Source organism: Malus domestica, chromosome 10 (assembly GCF_042453785.1).
Source record: "Malus domestica chromosome 10, GDT2T_hap1".
Lineage (NCBI taxonomy): Eukaryota > Viridiplantae > Streptophyta > Magnoliopsida > Rosales > Rosaceae > Malus > Malus domestica.
Genome location: NC_091670.1, coordinates 35,075,971 through 35,089,423, shown reverse-complemented (window position 1 = coordinate 35,089,423; position 13,453 = coordinate 35,075,971). Strand labels below are relative to the sequence as shown.

Sequence of the window (13,453 nt, the reverse complement as noted above, 5' to 3'; positions counted from 1 at the left end):
AAATATGTGAATACTAAACCGAAACTTTTATTGGGGTCTTCACACACGTAACCCTTTCAATGAAGTAAGCAACAAGAAGAAGAAAAATGTTGAAACGGTTGGGGTGGCAAGGTTTTACTATTTCTAGGAACACGGTCGCAGTATTACGGAGGCTGAAGCAACTCCGTAGAGAGCGAAGGCAAAAGGCAAACGCAGAGATCAGTAGAAAATGGAGAGCAGCGAAGAAGAAGAAGACTTCCCATCGATCGAGAGCATCACTTCCCAGTCCAAAGTCGACTCTCTTTACCAATCCCACACTGAAAAGGTTCTTCTTCTTCTTCCCTCTTCAACTGATGTCAAATTGTTCGATATGAACAAATAAATGCTCTTTTTGCCCTCCCACCTCTGTTTCTATGCAAGTTTCAACATTTGATTTCGCACCTTTTCTTTTGTTTTTGTTTTTGTTTTTGTTTTTTTTGTCAATCAATTTATTTGGACCCCATTTTCTATCTCTCTGAGTTGTTTGAGAGTTGCCCATTTCAAATTAATCAATAATTTTGAGAGTAATTATGATTTTTCACACATTATTAGCTGAATCTGTTACATTTTTTTTATCTGGGTTTTCACTTTCTTAAGTACAATTTGAGGGAACAGTTGGATTTTCCATCTGGGTTGTCTATTTGATGCTGTAAAAGAGCGAAACTGCAAAAAGTTAGTGAATGACCCAGCGATTTCATTGGCATTGTGACGATTTTGCGTTATTGATCGGTGCATTTGGACCTAGTGACTGGATTGCTCCTTGACCATCCAGCACCGAAGGGCTCATCTTTCTTCTAATAGTTAACAATTGCATAGAAAAATGACTAGGTTTACTGAAAAGATTACTCCAATTGATTTTCTGTTATCGGTTGGTGCATTTGTACTTGGTGTTTGCTTTCCGAATGCATTCTCGTAGGCCTTAAGTTTACGAGCCCTTAAGGGTTTTAAGTTAAGGTGGTTAACAATTAGAGTTTGGTTACAATAGTATTAATATCTGGCAGTTGGAATGGCTCACTGCAATTTGTTTAGAATATATACTGTTATGAAAAAGTGTAATAGTATAGTGGCATTGTCCATCCGCGTGGTATATCTACCTTTTAATGGAGGCATATGACGTGAGAGTCACAATGCTCATTACAAGCGAATCATATGTAAATATAAATGATGAATGTATGCTCTTCTTCGGAACATGTAGTAATGCATTCTGTTTTCTGTAAGCTTGTTTGGGGTAAAGATTTATGGACTTTGCCACCATCAGGACAGGGAGTTGCTGTCTCAGGTTAGCAGCTGCAAGTATTGCATTACTGTAGAGATTCATATAAGCTTTGTTGATGATGCTTCTGTTGTATTCTTTCAGTGAGCAGTTTGTTGTGGTAATTGTATGTATATCTATTTATGTGTTATGGACAATAATGACATTCCCGTCACCTATACGTATATGTTGTTTATGCAGGGAATTAGAAAGCTATGCTGTGAGCTGTTAGATTTAAAAGATGCAGTGGAGAACTTATGTGGGAATATGCGAACAAAGTATTTGGCTTTTTTGAGGTAAATCAATAACACTGAATCAGTTGTATTTTGTTGAAACAATAAAGCAATATACGTATATATATACGATTAGTATTTTACTTGAAAAGGAAAATCTGTACAAAGTTGTCCATGCAAGAAGTTCACAAGTTTGAAATAGTTCATGCTTACGATCTAACTATTTTGAGCTTGGGGGCACAGTGGAAGAGAATATAGGAAAAAGCTTTAAGGAACAGAGTCTGCCACATAAATATTTCTTTGTATTATACTCGACAAGAACATTGCTCAGTGATCCTATATACAAGAGTGTACTCTAGTTACAGATTTTTAGGATCTCAACAAAATAAAAAGTTCCAAAATTTCAGGATCATATTTGGTTCAAATCACATCAAGGGCCTCTTATCTTATGTGGAGAGATTTTCCAGTATTAAAATTTTTATAGGTGACATCATGAGGATTTCGTAAAGACTAAATCAGTAATAGAAATATATTAACTACATATAAGAAAAACTTTATGTGAAGCAAAACTACTTAGTTTGATATGATTCTATTATTATGTAACTAGTCCAACAAGATTGGCAACTTGAAGTAATGGTTGTCATGAAGGGGATGTGAAAGCTCAACTGTTAGATTTATAACCTGAAACCTAGAAAATTACTACACATATGGCATTGAAAAATTCGCTCATAATGGTAAGATTGTGTTTTGAGCCATTTTGTGACCATTATTCCATTTTGGCATGATTCTTCGGCAGGGGGATGCTAGCCTAGTTTAATTTAACTGGAAGTTTGTCTCAATGTCTGTGTTTGCATGTGTGTGCCTTATTAACTGAAAAAAAAGTTAACATGCATCCCAACCTTTTTCCCTTCCGATAATCACACGCCGTGTGTGAGAGCTTCTCCAACATAGCCCTGAAGGGTTTTACAGGACTGATCAAGTCTCCCACCTCAATTTTCTTGGAGACAGATTGTTTTGGAACCCCAGAAGGGCATGGACGATTCATATTAGCCTCTATATTTTCATTTCTCAAAACTATGCATCTTTGATATCTCTCCTATGGCTCGTTGATTATCTCTAAATTCTCTGCATCTCTATATCAAGAACAACATATTTTGAGGCCTATTTGGGCTTGCCATCCAGAACCCTGAAACATGGTCCCAAAATGGCCCAAAGCTGTTTTGCTTTCTTAGTAGGTCTAAATTGTTTTGATTTTCAGTTAATTTCAATAAGTTCATTAATCCTGCTTATCCATGCATGTATGATCTAATCTTACTGCTAATTGCAGGATATCTGAGGAGGCTGTAGAAATGGAGCATGAGTTGGTTGAGCTCCGAAAGCATATTTCAACTCAAGGGATTCTTGTGCAGGATTTGATGACTGGTGTATGCCATCAATTGGAAGAATGGAATCGGTCTAGTATTGAAGTCCAGCCAAACCCTGATAATCATGAACTTCAAGAACCATTGCCAATTGAAACGGACCATGACAAGAGTTTTTTGGAGAAAGTTGATGTTCTCTTAGCTGAACATAAAGTAGAAGAAGCATTAGAGGCTTTAGATGCTGAAGAGAGAAACTCTCCAGAGCTGAAAAGCTCGGGAGATACTTCAACAACTGAAGGATCCTCATACAGATCCGTTTTCTTGAAAAGAAAAGCACTGCTTGAAGATCAGCTAGTTGAGATTACTGGACAACCTTTTATTAATTTTGTTGAGTTGAAGAAGGCCTTAAGTGGGCTAATCAAGCTTGGAAAAGGGCCTTTGGCACACCAGTTACTGCTGAAGTTCTATGGGTCCCATCTTGAGAAGAGCATTGAAGCTCTCTTTCCTTCTTCTTCTGTCTGTCCAAAGACATATCCAGCAACGTTGTCGAAACTTGTTTTTTCTACAATCTCACTGGCAGCGACGAAGTCCGGTATAATATTTGGTGATAATCCTGTTTATACAAACAGAGTAGTCCAATGGGCAGAGTGGGAAATCGAATACTTTGTACGGTTGGTGAAAGAGAATGCACCATCTTCTGATACAGTGTCTGCTTTACATGGAGCTAGCATTTGTGTTCAGGCTAGTCTCAACTACTCCTTGATGCTGGAACGACAAGGGCTGAAACTGTCAAAATTGATTTTGGTGCTGTTGCGGCCTTTTATTGAAGAAGTTTTAGAGTTGAACTTTAGACGAGCAAGAAAAGGTGTCCTTGACTTGATGGAAACTGATGAGTGCATGTCATTTTCACCTCGCTTTGCACCTCCGCTGTCTGCATTCACAACATCATCACATAGCTTGATTGCTGATAGTGGGATAAGATTTATGTGCATTGTTGAAGTAAGTTAGTCCCATACTAATCTTTCTTCATATAATTTTTATTTCCATGTCTTTGTACTGATACAAGCATTATATTAACTTATGCTGGTCTTTTTAGGTTTTATGTTGAGGATTGAACTTGAGGAATTAAGATGGTGGCAAAATTTCAGACCTAATGACACATGAAAAAAAAAAATTCTTATGATTTTTAGGAAAATGCTATAGAATGCTTAATTTTATATTTAGGTGATTTAACAAAGCCTTCATCCGAACTACTCTGAGGATGAAAATTTTGGAATTCTTCAAATTATTTCTTCATTATTTTCAGGAAAGGCTTGCTTGCCCTCACTTGGTGCGATGGCAAGTGCCTTCGCCCATGAGCGGTAGGTCTCGGGTTCGAGACTTGGGAGCAGCCTCTCCATAAATGGGGGTAAGGCTAGCCGACATTCACCTCTCCCAGACCCTGCGTAAAGCGGGAGCCTTGTGCACTGGGTACGACCTTTTTATACACTCACTTCCTATGTAATTAAGTATGCAGGTACCTTCTACTATTTTGTGCGTACTTGCATGTGGGCACATCTGATTTGTGCGTGTAAACATAATTTTTATAAGGATGCAATTTGTTCTTGTCTGTCTGTGCATATGCATTTGAATTGGTATTGTTCACTAGTAATGCCAAGTTCATCGATGCATTACTAATTTGCAAGTAATGACTCAACTATCAGTTCATAATATTGGTAAAAAATTTCGCAGGATATATTGGAACAGTTGACCCCTTTGACCGTTTTGCATTTTGGTGGAAACATACTGAGTAGGATTGGACAACTTTTTGATAAATACATGGATGCTTTAATTAAAGCCCTACCAGGACCATCTGATGATGACAATCTCACAGAGCTGAAGGAGTTTGTATCTTTTAGAGCTGAAACAGATTCAGAACAGCTTGCCGTTTTGGGAGTTGCATTTACCATCTTGGATGAACTACTGCCAAATGCTGTAATGACCCTCTGGAAGCTGCAGAGTGAAAGTTGGGAACCAAAAAGTGGACTTGCTGAAAATGTCACACCTATTCCAAGCACTTCTACAGAGTTAAAGGATTGGAGGCGCCATCTTCAGCATTCATTTGACAAGCTAAGGGACCATTTCTGTAGGCAATATGTCTTGAGCTTCATTTATTCAAGAGAAGGACAGACACGATTGGATGCCCAAATATATTTAAATGAGAATGGTGATGATTTGTACTTGGACTCAGCCCCTTTGCCATCGCTTCCATTTCAGGTCTTGTTTCTTCCTCTATTATGCTTTCCATATACACGGTTTCTATGTAATCATATTATTTACTTTTATTTTTATATGGTCTCCCCTTTTCTCCAAATTGCTTGTTTTTGTATATCCAGATATTGCTTTATTGTGTCATTTTTAATAGGGGTTATTTGGCTGTTTGTGGTACAAGTAATGAGATTGCCCTACTGTTGCAGGCATTATTCGCAAAGCTGCAGCAGTTAGCAACCGTGGCTGGAGATGTGTTACTTGGAAAAGAGAAAATACAGAAAATTTTGCTTGCTCGGTTAACAGAGACAGTTGTAATGTGGTTGTCCGATGAACAAGAGTTTTGGGGTGTGTTCGAAGATGATACAGGTCCTCTTCAGCCACTTGGGTTGCAGCAGGTACTTATATCATTCCATACTGTCCATTTTAGAGTTTTCCTAGTTATTGTGGGGTGAACTTAGATTATTTATCTTTCAATCTTAAAGTTATTGTATATTCGCAATTTAGCTTCGCAGTTAGCTGATAATCAACTTTGTTATTGCAGTTAATTCTTGATATGCACTTCACTGTTGAAATTGCACGTTTTGGTGGTTACCCATCCAGGCATGTGCACCAGATCGCGTCAGCCATAATTGCTCGTGCTATCAGGGCTTTTGCTGCTAGAGGCATAGAAGTACAAAGGTCAGTTGTGTGCATGTGGGCGTATATATTTTCCCGTTTTTATCCTCCTAACACAACCCGAAACTAAAATTCTTGTGTTTTATTAGTGCACTCCCCGAGGACGAGTGGTTTGTAGAAACTGCAAAGTCAGCGATAAGCAAACTACTTATAGGAGCAGAGTGGTCAGAGACATCCGAAATTGATGAAGATAACATTGCTCTTCACGATCACATCGTATTGGATTCAGATGATTCTGTCTCTTCCCTTTCGAGCGTAGATTCTTCCGAGTCTTTTGCTTCTGCAAGCATGGGTGAACTTGACAGCCCCAAGCATTTCGACGATTCAGAGGGTTGAAAATTTTTGCCCTCCCATCAAAAGGAAACAAGAACAAAAGAAGTTTTTGTTTGTAGGAAGTATGTTGACAATATTCTCGTAGCGTTATGAAATTTTAATCAGTGTGAGTTGTAGTATTGTTATATGAAAAGCAGGACACAGACTCACAAGTATATGTCACTCTCTCTGAGTGTTGTATTTATAGATTTGTTTCTGCTTTTCATGTCTCTAAGTCCGTTGTTTGGGTTCCTCCCTCCGAGGATAGCTTTAGTATTTGACAAGGGGAGAGATGAAGAGAGAAAGGGGATCTAGAGGAGAGACGGTAGAGGGAAGGAGACGGAATGTTTTATGCGAGAATTTTTTTTTTAATTTAATCATTTTGTAGAATTATTATGTTTCGGTATAATATGAATTAAATAAGTTGATAGCTTAATCTACTCTAAGATTAATCTGGAATTTTCCTATGACCTCATAATAAGGATGTTAGGAGAGCATTTTTATGAACGATAAAATTATATTACGGTAGATTATTATATGACGTAACCAAAAATTAAATGAAATAATCAAAGTCACAAAAATTACGGCCTAGTAATATTATTATGGACAAGACCTTGACACAAGATGTTGTAGATGTCAAGAGGGTAGGAGATAGAATCATGGCAATTAAGATTGTAATAGGACAAGAACTTATCAATGTGATTAGTGCGTACGCACCTCAAGTAGGGTTGGATACGAGTTCGAAGGAGAAATTTTGGGAAGACCTTGGAGACTTGGTGCAAGGAATTGCTCAGACGGAGAAGTTATTTATAGGAGGAGATTTAAATGGACACGTGGGCAGGGAGACAGGCAACTATGGAGGTTTTCATGGTGGCCATGGTTTTGGGGAGAGAAACGAGGATGGGGAAGCTATCTTGGATTTTGCAATGGCATATGATCTCTTCTTAGCCAACACCTTCTTTAAGAAGCGGGAAGAACATGTGATCACCTACAAGAGTGGGTCGTCAAAAATACAAATAGATTTTCTTCTAATGAGGAAAAGGGATCGTATAACTTGTAAGGATTGCAAAGTTATACCAGGAGAGAGCGTGGCTAATCAACATCGCTTGTTGGTGATGGATGTACATATCAAAAGAGTGAGAAAAAAGAACAAGACTTGGAAGTGCCCAAGGACTAGATGGTGGAATCTAAAAGAAGAAAAACAAGTCATTTTCAAAGAGAAAATAACCACCCAGTGTGTGTGGGATAGAGAGGGGGAAGCTAACCAAATGTGGGATTCCATGGCTAGTTGTATCCGAAAAGTAGCAAAAGAGGTATTAGGAGAGTCCAAGGGCTTTGCCCCACACCAAAAGGAATCGTGGTGATGGAATGAGGAGGTACAAACAAAGGTGAAGGCTAAGAAGGAATGTTGTAAAGCCTTATACAAGGATAGGACCGATGAAAATGGTGAAAGGTATAGAAAAGCGAAGCAAGAGGCGAAGAAAGCTGTGAGAGAAGCTAAGTTAGCGGCTTATGACGATATGTATAAACGACTAGATACCAAAGAAGGAGAGTTGGATATCTATAAACTAGCTAGAGCAAGGGAAAAGAAGACAAGGGACCTAAACCAAGTGAGGTGCATCAAGGATGAGGATGGAAAGGTTCTTGCTACAGAGAACGCGGTTAAAGACAGATAGAAAGGTTATTTTCATAATCTTTTCAATGAAGGACATGAAAGGAGTGCTTCTTTAGGGGAGTTGAGTAACTCAGAAGAGTGTAGAAACTACTCTTTTTATCGTAGAATCCGGAAGGAAGAAGTGGTTGTAGCTTTGAAGAAGATGAAGCATAGAAAAGCAGTAGGCCCAGACGATATACCAATCGAAGTGTGGAAAGTTTTGGGAGAGACGGGTATAACATGGCTCACTGACCTTTTCAATAGGATTTTGAAAACGAAGAAGATGCCAAATGAGTGGCGAACGAGCACTTTGGTGCCTATCTACAAGAATAAGGGCGATGTACAAAATTGCATGAACTATAGGGGTATTAAGCTAATGAGTCATACAATGAAGCTCTGGGAGAGAGTCATTGAGCATAGATTGAGGCAAGAGACACGGGTTTCGGACAACCAATTCGGGTTCATGCCAGGGCGCTCAACCATGGAGGCAATCTATCTCTTACGAAGATTGATGGAAAGATATAGAGATGGGAAAAAGGATTTACACATGGTCTTTATAGATTTGGAAAAAGCGTATGATAGGGTCCCAAGAGACATTCTTTGGAGGATTTTAGAGAAGAAAGGAGTACGAGTAGCATATATCCAAGCTATACAGGATATGTATGAAGGAGCAAAGACTGCCGTAAGAACTCATGAAGGACAAACCGAAAGCTTTCCCATAACTGTAGGATTACATCAAGGCTCATCCTTAAGTCCTTACCTCTTTGCGTTGGTAATGGATGAGTTAACAGGACATATTCAAGATGATATTCCTTGGTGTATGCTTTTCGCAGACGATATAGTGTTGATAGATGAAACTCAAGAAGGGGTAAATGCAAAGCTTAACCTTTGGAGAGAAGTGTTGGAATCTAAAGGTCTTCGCCTAAGCCGATCAAAGACAGAATATATGGAGTGCAAGTTCAGTGCAAATGGAGGCCAAAACGAGTTAGGGGTGAGGATCGGAGATCAAGAAATACCAAAGAGCGACCGTTTTCGTTACCTAGGATCTATCTTGCAAAAGAACGGAGAATTAGATGGAGATCTCAACCATAGAATACAAGCTGGATGGATGAAGTGGAAGAGTGCATCCGGCGTGTTGTGTGACCGCCGTATGCCACTGAAGCTCAAGGGAAAATTTTATAGGACGGCAATAAGGCCGGCGATGCTGTATGGCACAGAATGTTGGGCGGTGAAGCATCAACACGTACACAAAATGGGTGTAGCGGAGATGAGGATGCTTCGTTGGATGTGTGGGCACACGAGAAAGGATAAGATTAGGAATGAGGATATCCGGGGTAAAGTAGGAGTAGCCGAAATTGAAGGAAAGATGAGAGAAAATCGGTTACGGTGGTTTGGACATGTGCAAAGAAGGCCTACTGACGCTCCGATTAGAAGATGCGACTATGGGACAGAGGTTCAGGGCCGAAGGGGTAGAGGAAGACCCAGGAAAACTTTGAGAGAGACCCTAAGAAAAGACTTAGAGTACTTGGATCTAACGGAGGACATGACACAGGACAGAACACAATGGCGTTCTAAGATTCATATAGCCGATCCCACTCAGTGACTTGGATTTTCCAAGTCTCCAACCGAGAAGTTGTCCTCGTTCGGGAAATTAAGGGAACACTACCTCAACCTACATGCTCCACTCACAAAGCTCCAACATACAAGCTTCAACAAAAGAAAATTCAAAGAACTTAGCGAAGAAGGCTTTGGTGATTTAACACAATACGTTGAAATGAAGGAAAGCTTATTTATTGATATCTTGATAAATTACAAATATGTACATATACTTGAGTCAAAATAAACAAACAAGAGGGAGCCTTCAGAAAGGTTGCTTAGGAGAAGTCTCGGCAGTGGGTAGAGCCCCAGAAAGAGAAGGCACCGGAGGGGGATCATGCGGAGCCTCAGTACTGGACAGAACCCTAGAAGGAGGAGGCATCAGAGGTTGATCATTTGGAGCTTCATTACGCGGTACAGCCCCAGAAGACGAAGGCAATAAATGCCTTTGGAACAAACCCACAAATCTCTGATGATCAAGTAAAACTTGATCATCAGATTCCTTCATCTGGTCAAGCTTCCTCTTCATGTTTGTAGCATAGTCATGTGCGAGCCGGTGCAACTGTTTATTCTCATGCTTGAGCCCTCTAATCTCCTGTTTGAGACTCATCACTTCAGCCGCCAATGATTCAACTTGGCGGGTTCGAGCAAATAGGCGTTGTGCCATATTAGACACAGAACCTGCACACTGAACACTAAGAGCCAGAGAATCCTTAACAGCCAACTCATCAGACCGTTTGGAAAGTAGTCTGTTATCTTTGGGAGTGAGAAGGTTCCTGGCCACTACCGCAGCGGTCATATCATTCTTCATCATGGAATCCCCAACGGTAAGAGGACCAGTAGGGGAGACGAAGGATGGGCGCCATATGTTGTCTGGAGAAGGCGGGGCTGCCTCTTCAACAAGGTTCAAGTCAAAACGACGGTCGGAGGGGCCAGACATTTTCAAAGGTGTAGAAGAGAGAAGAGGTCGGACAAATCAAGTTCTTAGAAGTGCAAGAATGGAGCTTCTACAAGTGGATATTCAAGTGTGCTTTGGAACTTAATGTTAGCCTCTATAAAAATCTGCACTCGACGAAGCTTCAGAAATCGAAGAGGCGTTTGCTTTCTCAAAAGCTGGGCTGCTCAGAGACCACGAGGGTCGATCTCAGAAATCGAAGAGGCGTTTGCTTTCTCAAAAGCTGGGCTGCTCAAAGACCACGAAGGCCGATCTCAGAAATCGAAGAGGTTTGCTTTCTCAAAAGCTGGGCTGCTCAGAGACCACGAGGGCCGATCTCAGAAATCGAAGAGGTTTGCTTTCTCAAAAGCTGGGCTGCTCAGAGACCACGAGGGCCGATCTCAGAAATCGAAGAGGTTTGCTTTCTCAAAAGCTGGGCTGCTCAGAGACCACGAGGGTCGATCTCAGAAATCGAAGAGGCACCTACTTTTCCAGCCTTGTCAGCACCTGTCACACGCACACTCAGCTTTGCGGAAATTATGGGCATTCTGTCGAAGATTTCTGGCGAAGTAGAAAGCACATGAATCGTACTGTTCAATCACCCACTTCCCACACGCAACAGTAGCTCATGGGTACCACATATAACTTTGCCAAAGTTCTCTGACAAAGTTGAGACTACTTTTCCAGCCTTGTCAGCACCTGTCACACGCACACTCAGCTTTGCGGAAATTATGGGCATTCTGTCGAAGATTTCTGGCGAAGTAGAAAGCACATGAATCGTACTGTTCAATCACCCACTTCCCACACGCAACAGTAGCTCATGGGTACCACATATAACTTTGCCAAAGTTCTCTGACAAAGTCGAGACACGTGAAGCTTGCAACTCTCACTACATCGCCCTGACCAAGAAGGGTAAAAGAATAGCAAAGAAACAACACTAACAAAGTTTAGACACATAAATTTTGACGGCCTAGCTACCTTATTATTACCCACAAGGGTAAAGGAACAGTACCACTGCTGGATAATTGGAAAGTCCCGGTGTGTCAACCTCTGTGCTTCATGGCAAGGTAGACTAGCAAACATGCCCAACCTTTACTCACATTCGAGAAAACACTCCCAACAAAATTGCTTGCCCCAAAATCGAAGAGGCATCGCCCTCCGAATCTCGAGAGCCAGACTCCCAACATGATTACTTTCTCAAAAATCGAATAGAGGGTAAAGGAACAGTACCACTGCTGGATAATTTGAAAGTCCCTGTGTGTCATCCTCTGTGCTTCGTGGCAAGGTAGACTAGCAAACATGCCCAACCTTTACTCACATTCGAGAAAACACCCCCAACAAGATTGCTTGCTCCAAAATCGAAGAGGCACCGCCCTCCGAATCTCGAGAGCCAGACTCCTAACATGATTACTTTCTCAAAAATCGAAGAGAGGGTAAAGGAACAGTACCACTGCTGGATAATTGGAAAGTCCCTGTGTGTCAACCTCTGTGCTTCGTGGCAAGGTAGACTAGCAAACATGCCCAACCTTTACTCATATTCGAGAAAACACTCCCAACTCCCAACATGATTACTTTCTCAAAAATCGAAGACACCGCTCTCCGAATCTCGAGAGCCAGACCCCCAGCATGATTGCTTTCTCAAAAATCGAAGACACCGCTCTCCGAATCTCGAGAGCCAGACCCCCAGCATGATTGCTTTCTCAAAAATCGAAGAGGCATCGTTCTCCGAGTCTCGAGAGCCAGATCCCCGACAGGATTGCTTGTTCGAAAACCGAAGAGGCACCACTTTCCCAACTTCAAGAGCCGGATCTCCTTGGATAAAGCTTGTCTGTAATCTTCACACGCAACATCAGCTTTCCAGATACCACAGACCACTTTTTCAAAGTGCTCTGACAGAGTTAAAACTTGTGAAGCTGGCAGCTTCCACTACCGTGCTATGACCAAGCAGGGTAAAGGAATAGCATTATTACTTGATGTTAGGGAGACTCCTATATATGGCGACCTCCATCCCCAACGGACAGGCAGACCTGCAAAAATGCTCAACCCTTCCTCTTATCTGAGAGGGCACTCCCAACGAAGCCTTTCAAAATATTCAGCTTTCTTTCCCCCCGATAATACCTCTGTAAACAAGCTATACTAGAGCAAGAATATCTCATATCATCAGGGTTAAAAGCAAGAGTATCCCATATCATGCTTTTTCCCTGTCTTTTCCTTTGGCCTTGTTCTTACCTGCAAGACAAGGAGAAAGAGAGCAATCAGTCAGCACTTGGAATCAAGCTTCCAGCCAGGAACTGACTGCCTGGAACCCCTTACCCTGGCATTGCTCTCGAGTACTCATCTTCAACATCTTATGCTTCCAAGGAAGATACCGCATCTGCCTGAGGATAAGGCAAGTGAGAAGGATACAAGGAAGCATGTGGAGACAAGCGTAACAGCACACGTGCCGATATATCCACTACTCTGTCAAAAGCAAAAGTATCCCATATCAGCAGGGGCGAACGTACTCTAGATTTGATGGACTTGTTTTGACCCTCAAATTCTTCAGTCGGCCTTATACTTTGGAGGAAACCAGAAAACCCTCCAGCCCAGTTCAAGAATAAGCCTGTGGAAAGTTACTTCTTCAAAAGCAAAAGTATCCCATATCATCTCTTCTCATTTTTCTTCTCTTTATCCTTCATGCTGCCTGCAAGATAGGGAGAATGTGAACAATCAGCCAGAGCTCTGATTGCTTACCTTGTCTGTTACCTCTTTCAGCAGATCCCCTAGCTCGGCGACTTGGGGGACTCCTACTACATGGTTTGTATCGCGCTTGACCAAGCCTGAAACTACAAGTAAGCTTCAAGTGACATTGATACATTACCTTGTGCATCTCCACCAGTTACAGATACCACCCCTGGATGGAGGAAGAGTACTTCTAGAGAAGATTCCACATCTACCTATGAGACAGATAAGGAAAGTCAAGCCGATACCACACTCCGGGACTTAGAAGTTTCGTGGTTACGAGATCATTCTCCCACAATATTTCCTAATGTCATTTGTACTAAATCATTCACTTGTACTCCCTAAAGGAGAGCTTGAACCTATGTACTTGTGTAAACCCTTCACAATTAATGAGAACTCCTCTATTCCGTGGACGTAGCCAATCTGGGTGAATCACGTACATCTTGT

The 13,453-nt window shown here is 41.3% G+C and overlaps 1 protein-coding gene across 1 annotated transcript; it reads left to right on the top strand.

Moving 5' to 3' along the window:
• Window positions 1-32: 32 nt before the first annotated feature.
• LOC103413839 (exocyst complex component EXO84C-like) lies at window positions 33-6,336 on the top strand. Its single transcript, XM_008352280.4, has 7 exons — window positions 33-304; window positions 1,472-1,566; window positions 2,831-3,863; window positions 4,596-5,120; window positions 5,321-5,509; window positions 5,656-5,792; window positions 5,879-6,336. Exons 1-7 carry the CDS (start codon window positions 209-211, stop codon window positions 6,123-6,125), a joined length of 2,322 nt encoding a protein of 773 aa, XP_008350502.1. The 5' UTR covers window positions 33-208; the 3' UTR covers window positions 6,126-6,336.
• The last annotated feature ends 7,117 nt before the right edge of the window (window positions 6,337-13,453 follow it).

Bases quoted from the DNA above. Each gene is read 5' to 3' on its own strand.
- LOC103413839 (XM_008352280.4), top strand. From the start codon at position 209: ATGGAGAGCAGCGAAGAAGAAGAAGACTTCCCATCGATCGAGAGCATC. The intron at 3,864-4,595 runs GTAAGTTAGTCC...AAAATTTCGCAG, and splicing joins GATTTATGTGCATTGTTGAA to GATATATTGGAACAGTTGAC. The intron at 5,121-5,320 runs GTCTTGTTTCTT...CTACTGTTGCAG, and splicing joins TGCCATCGCTTCCATTTCAG to GCATTATTCGCAAAGCTGCA.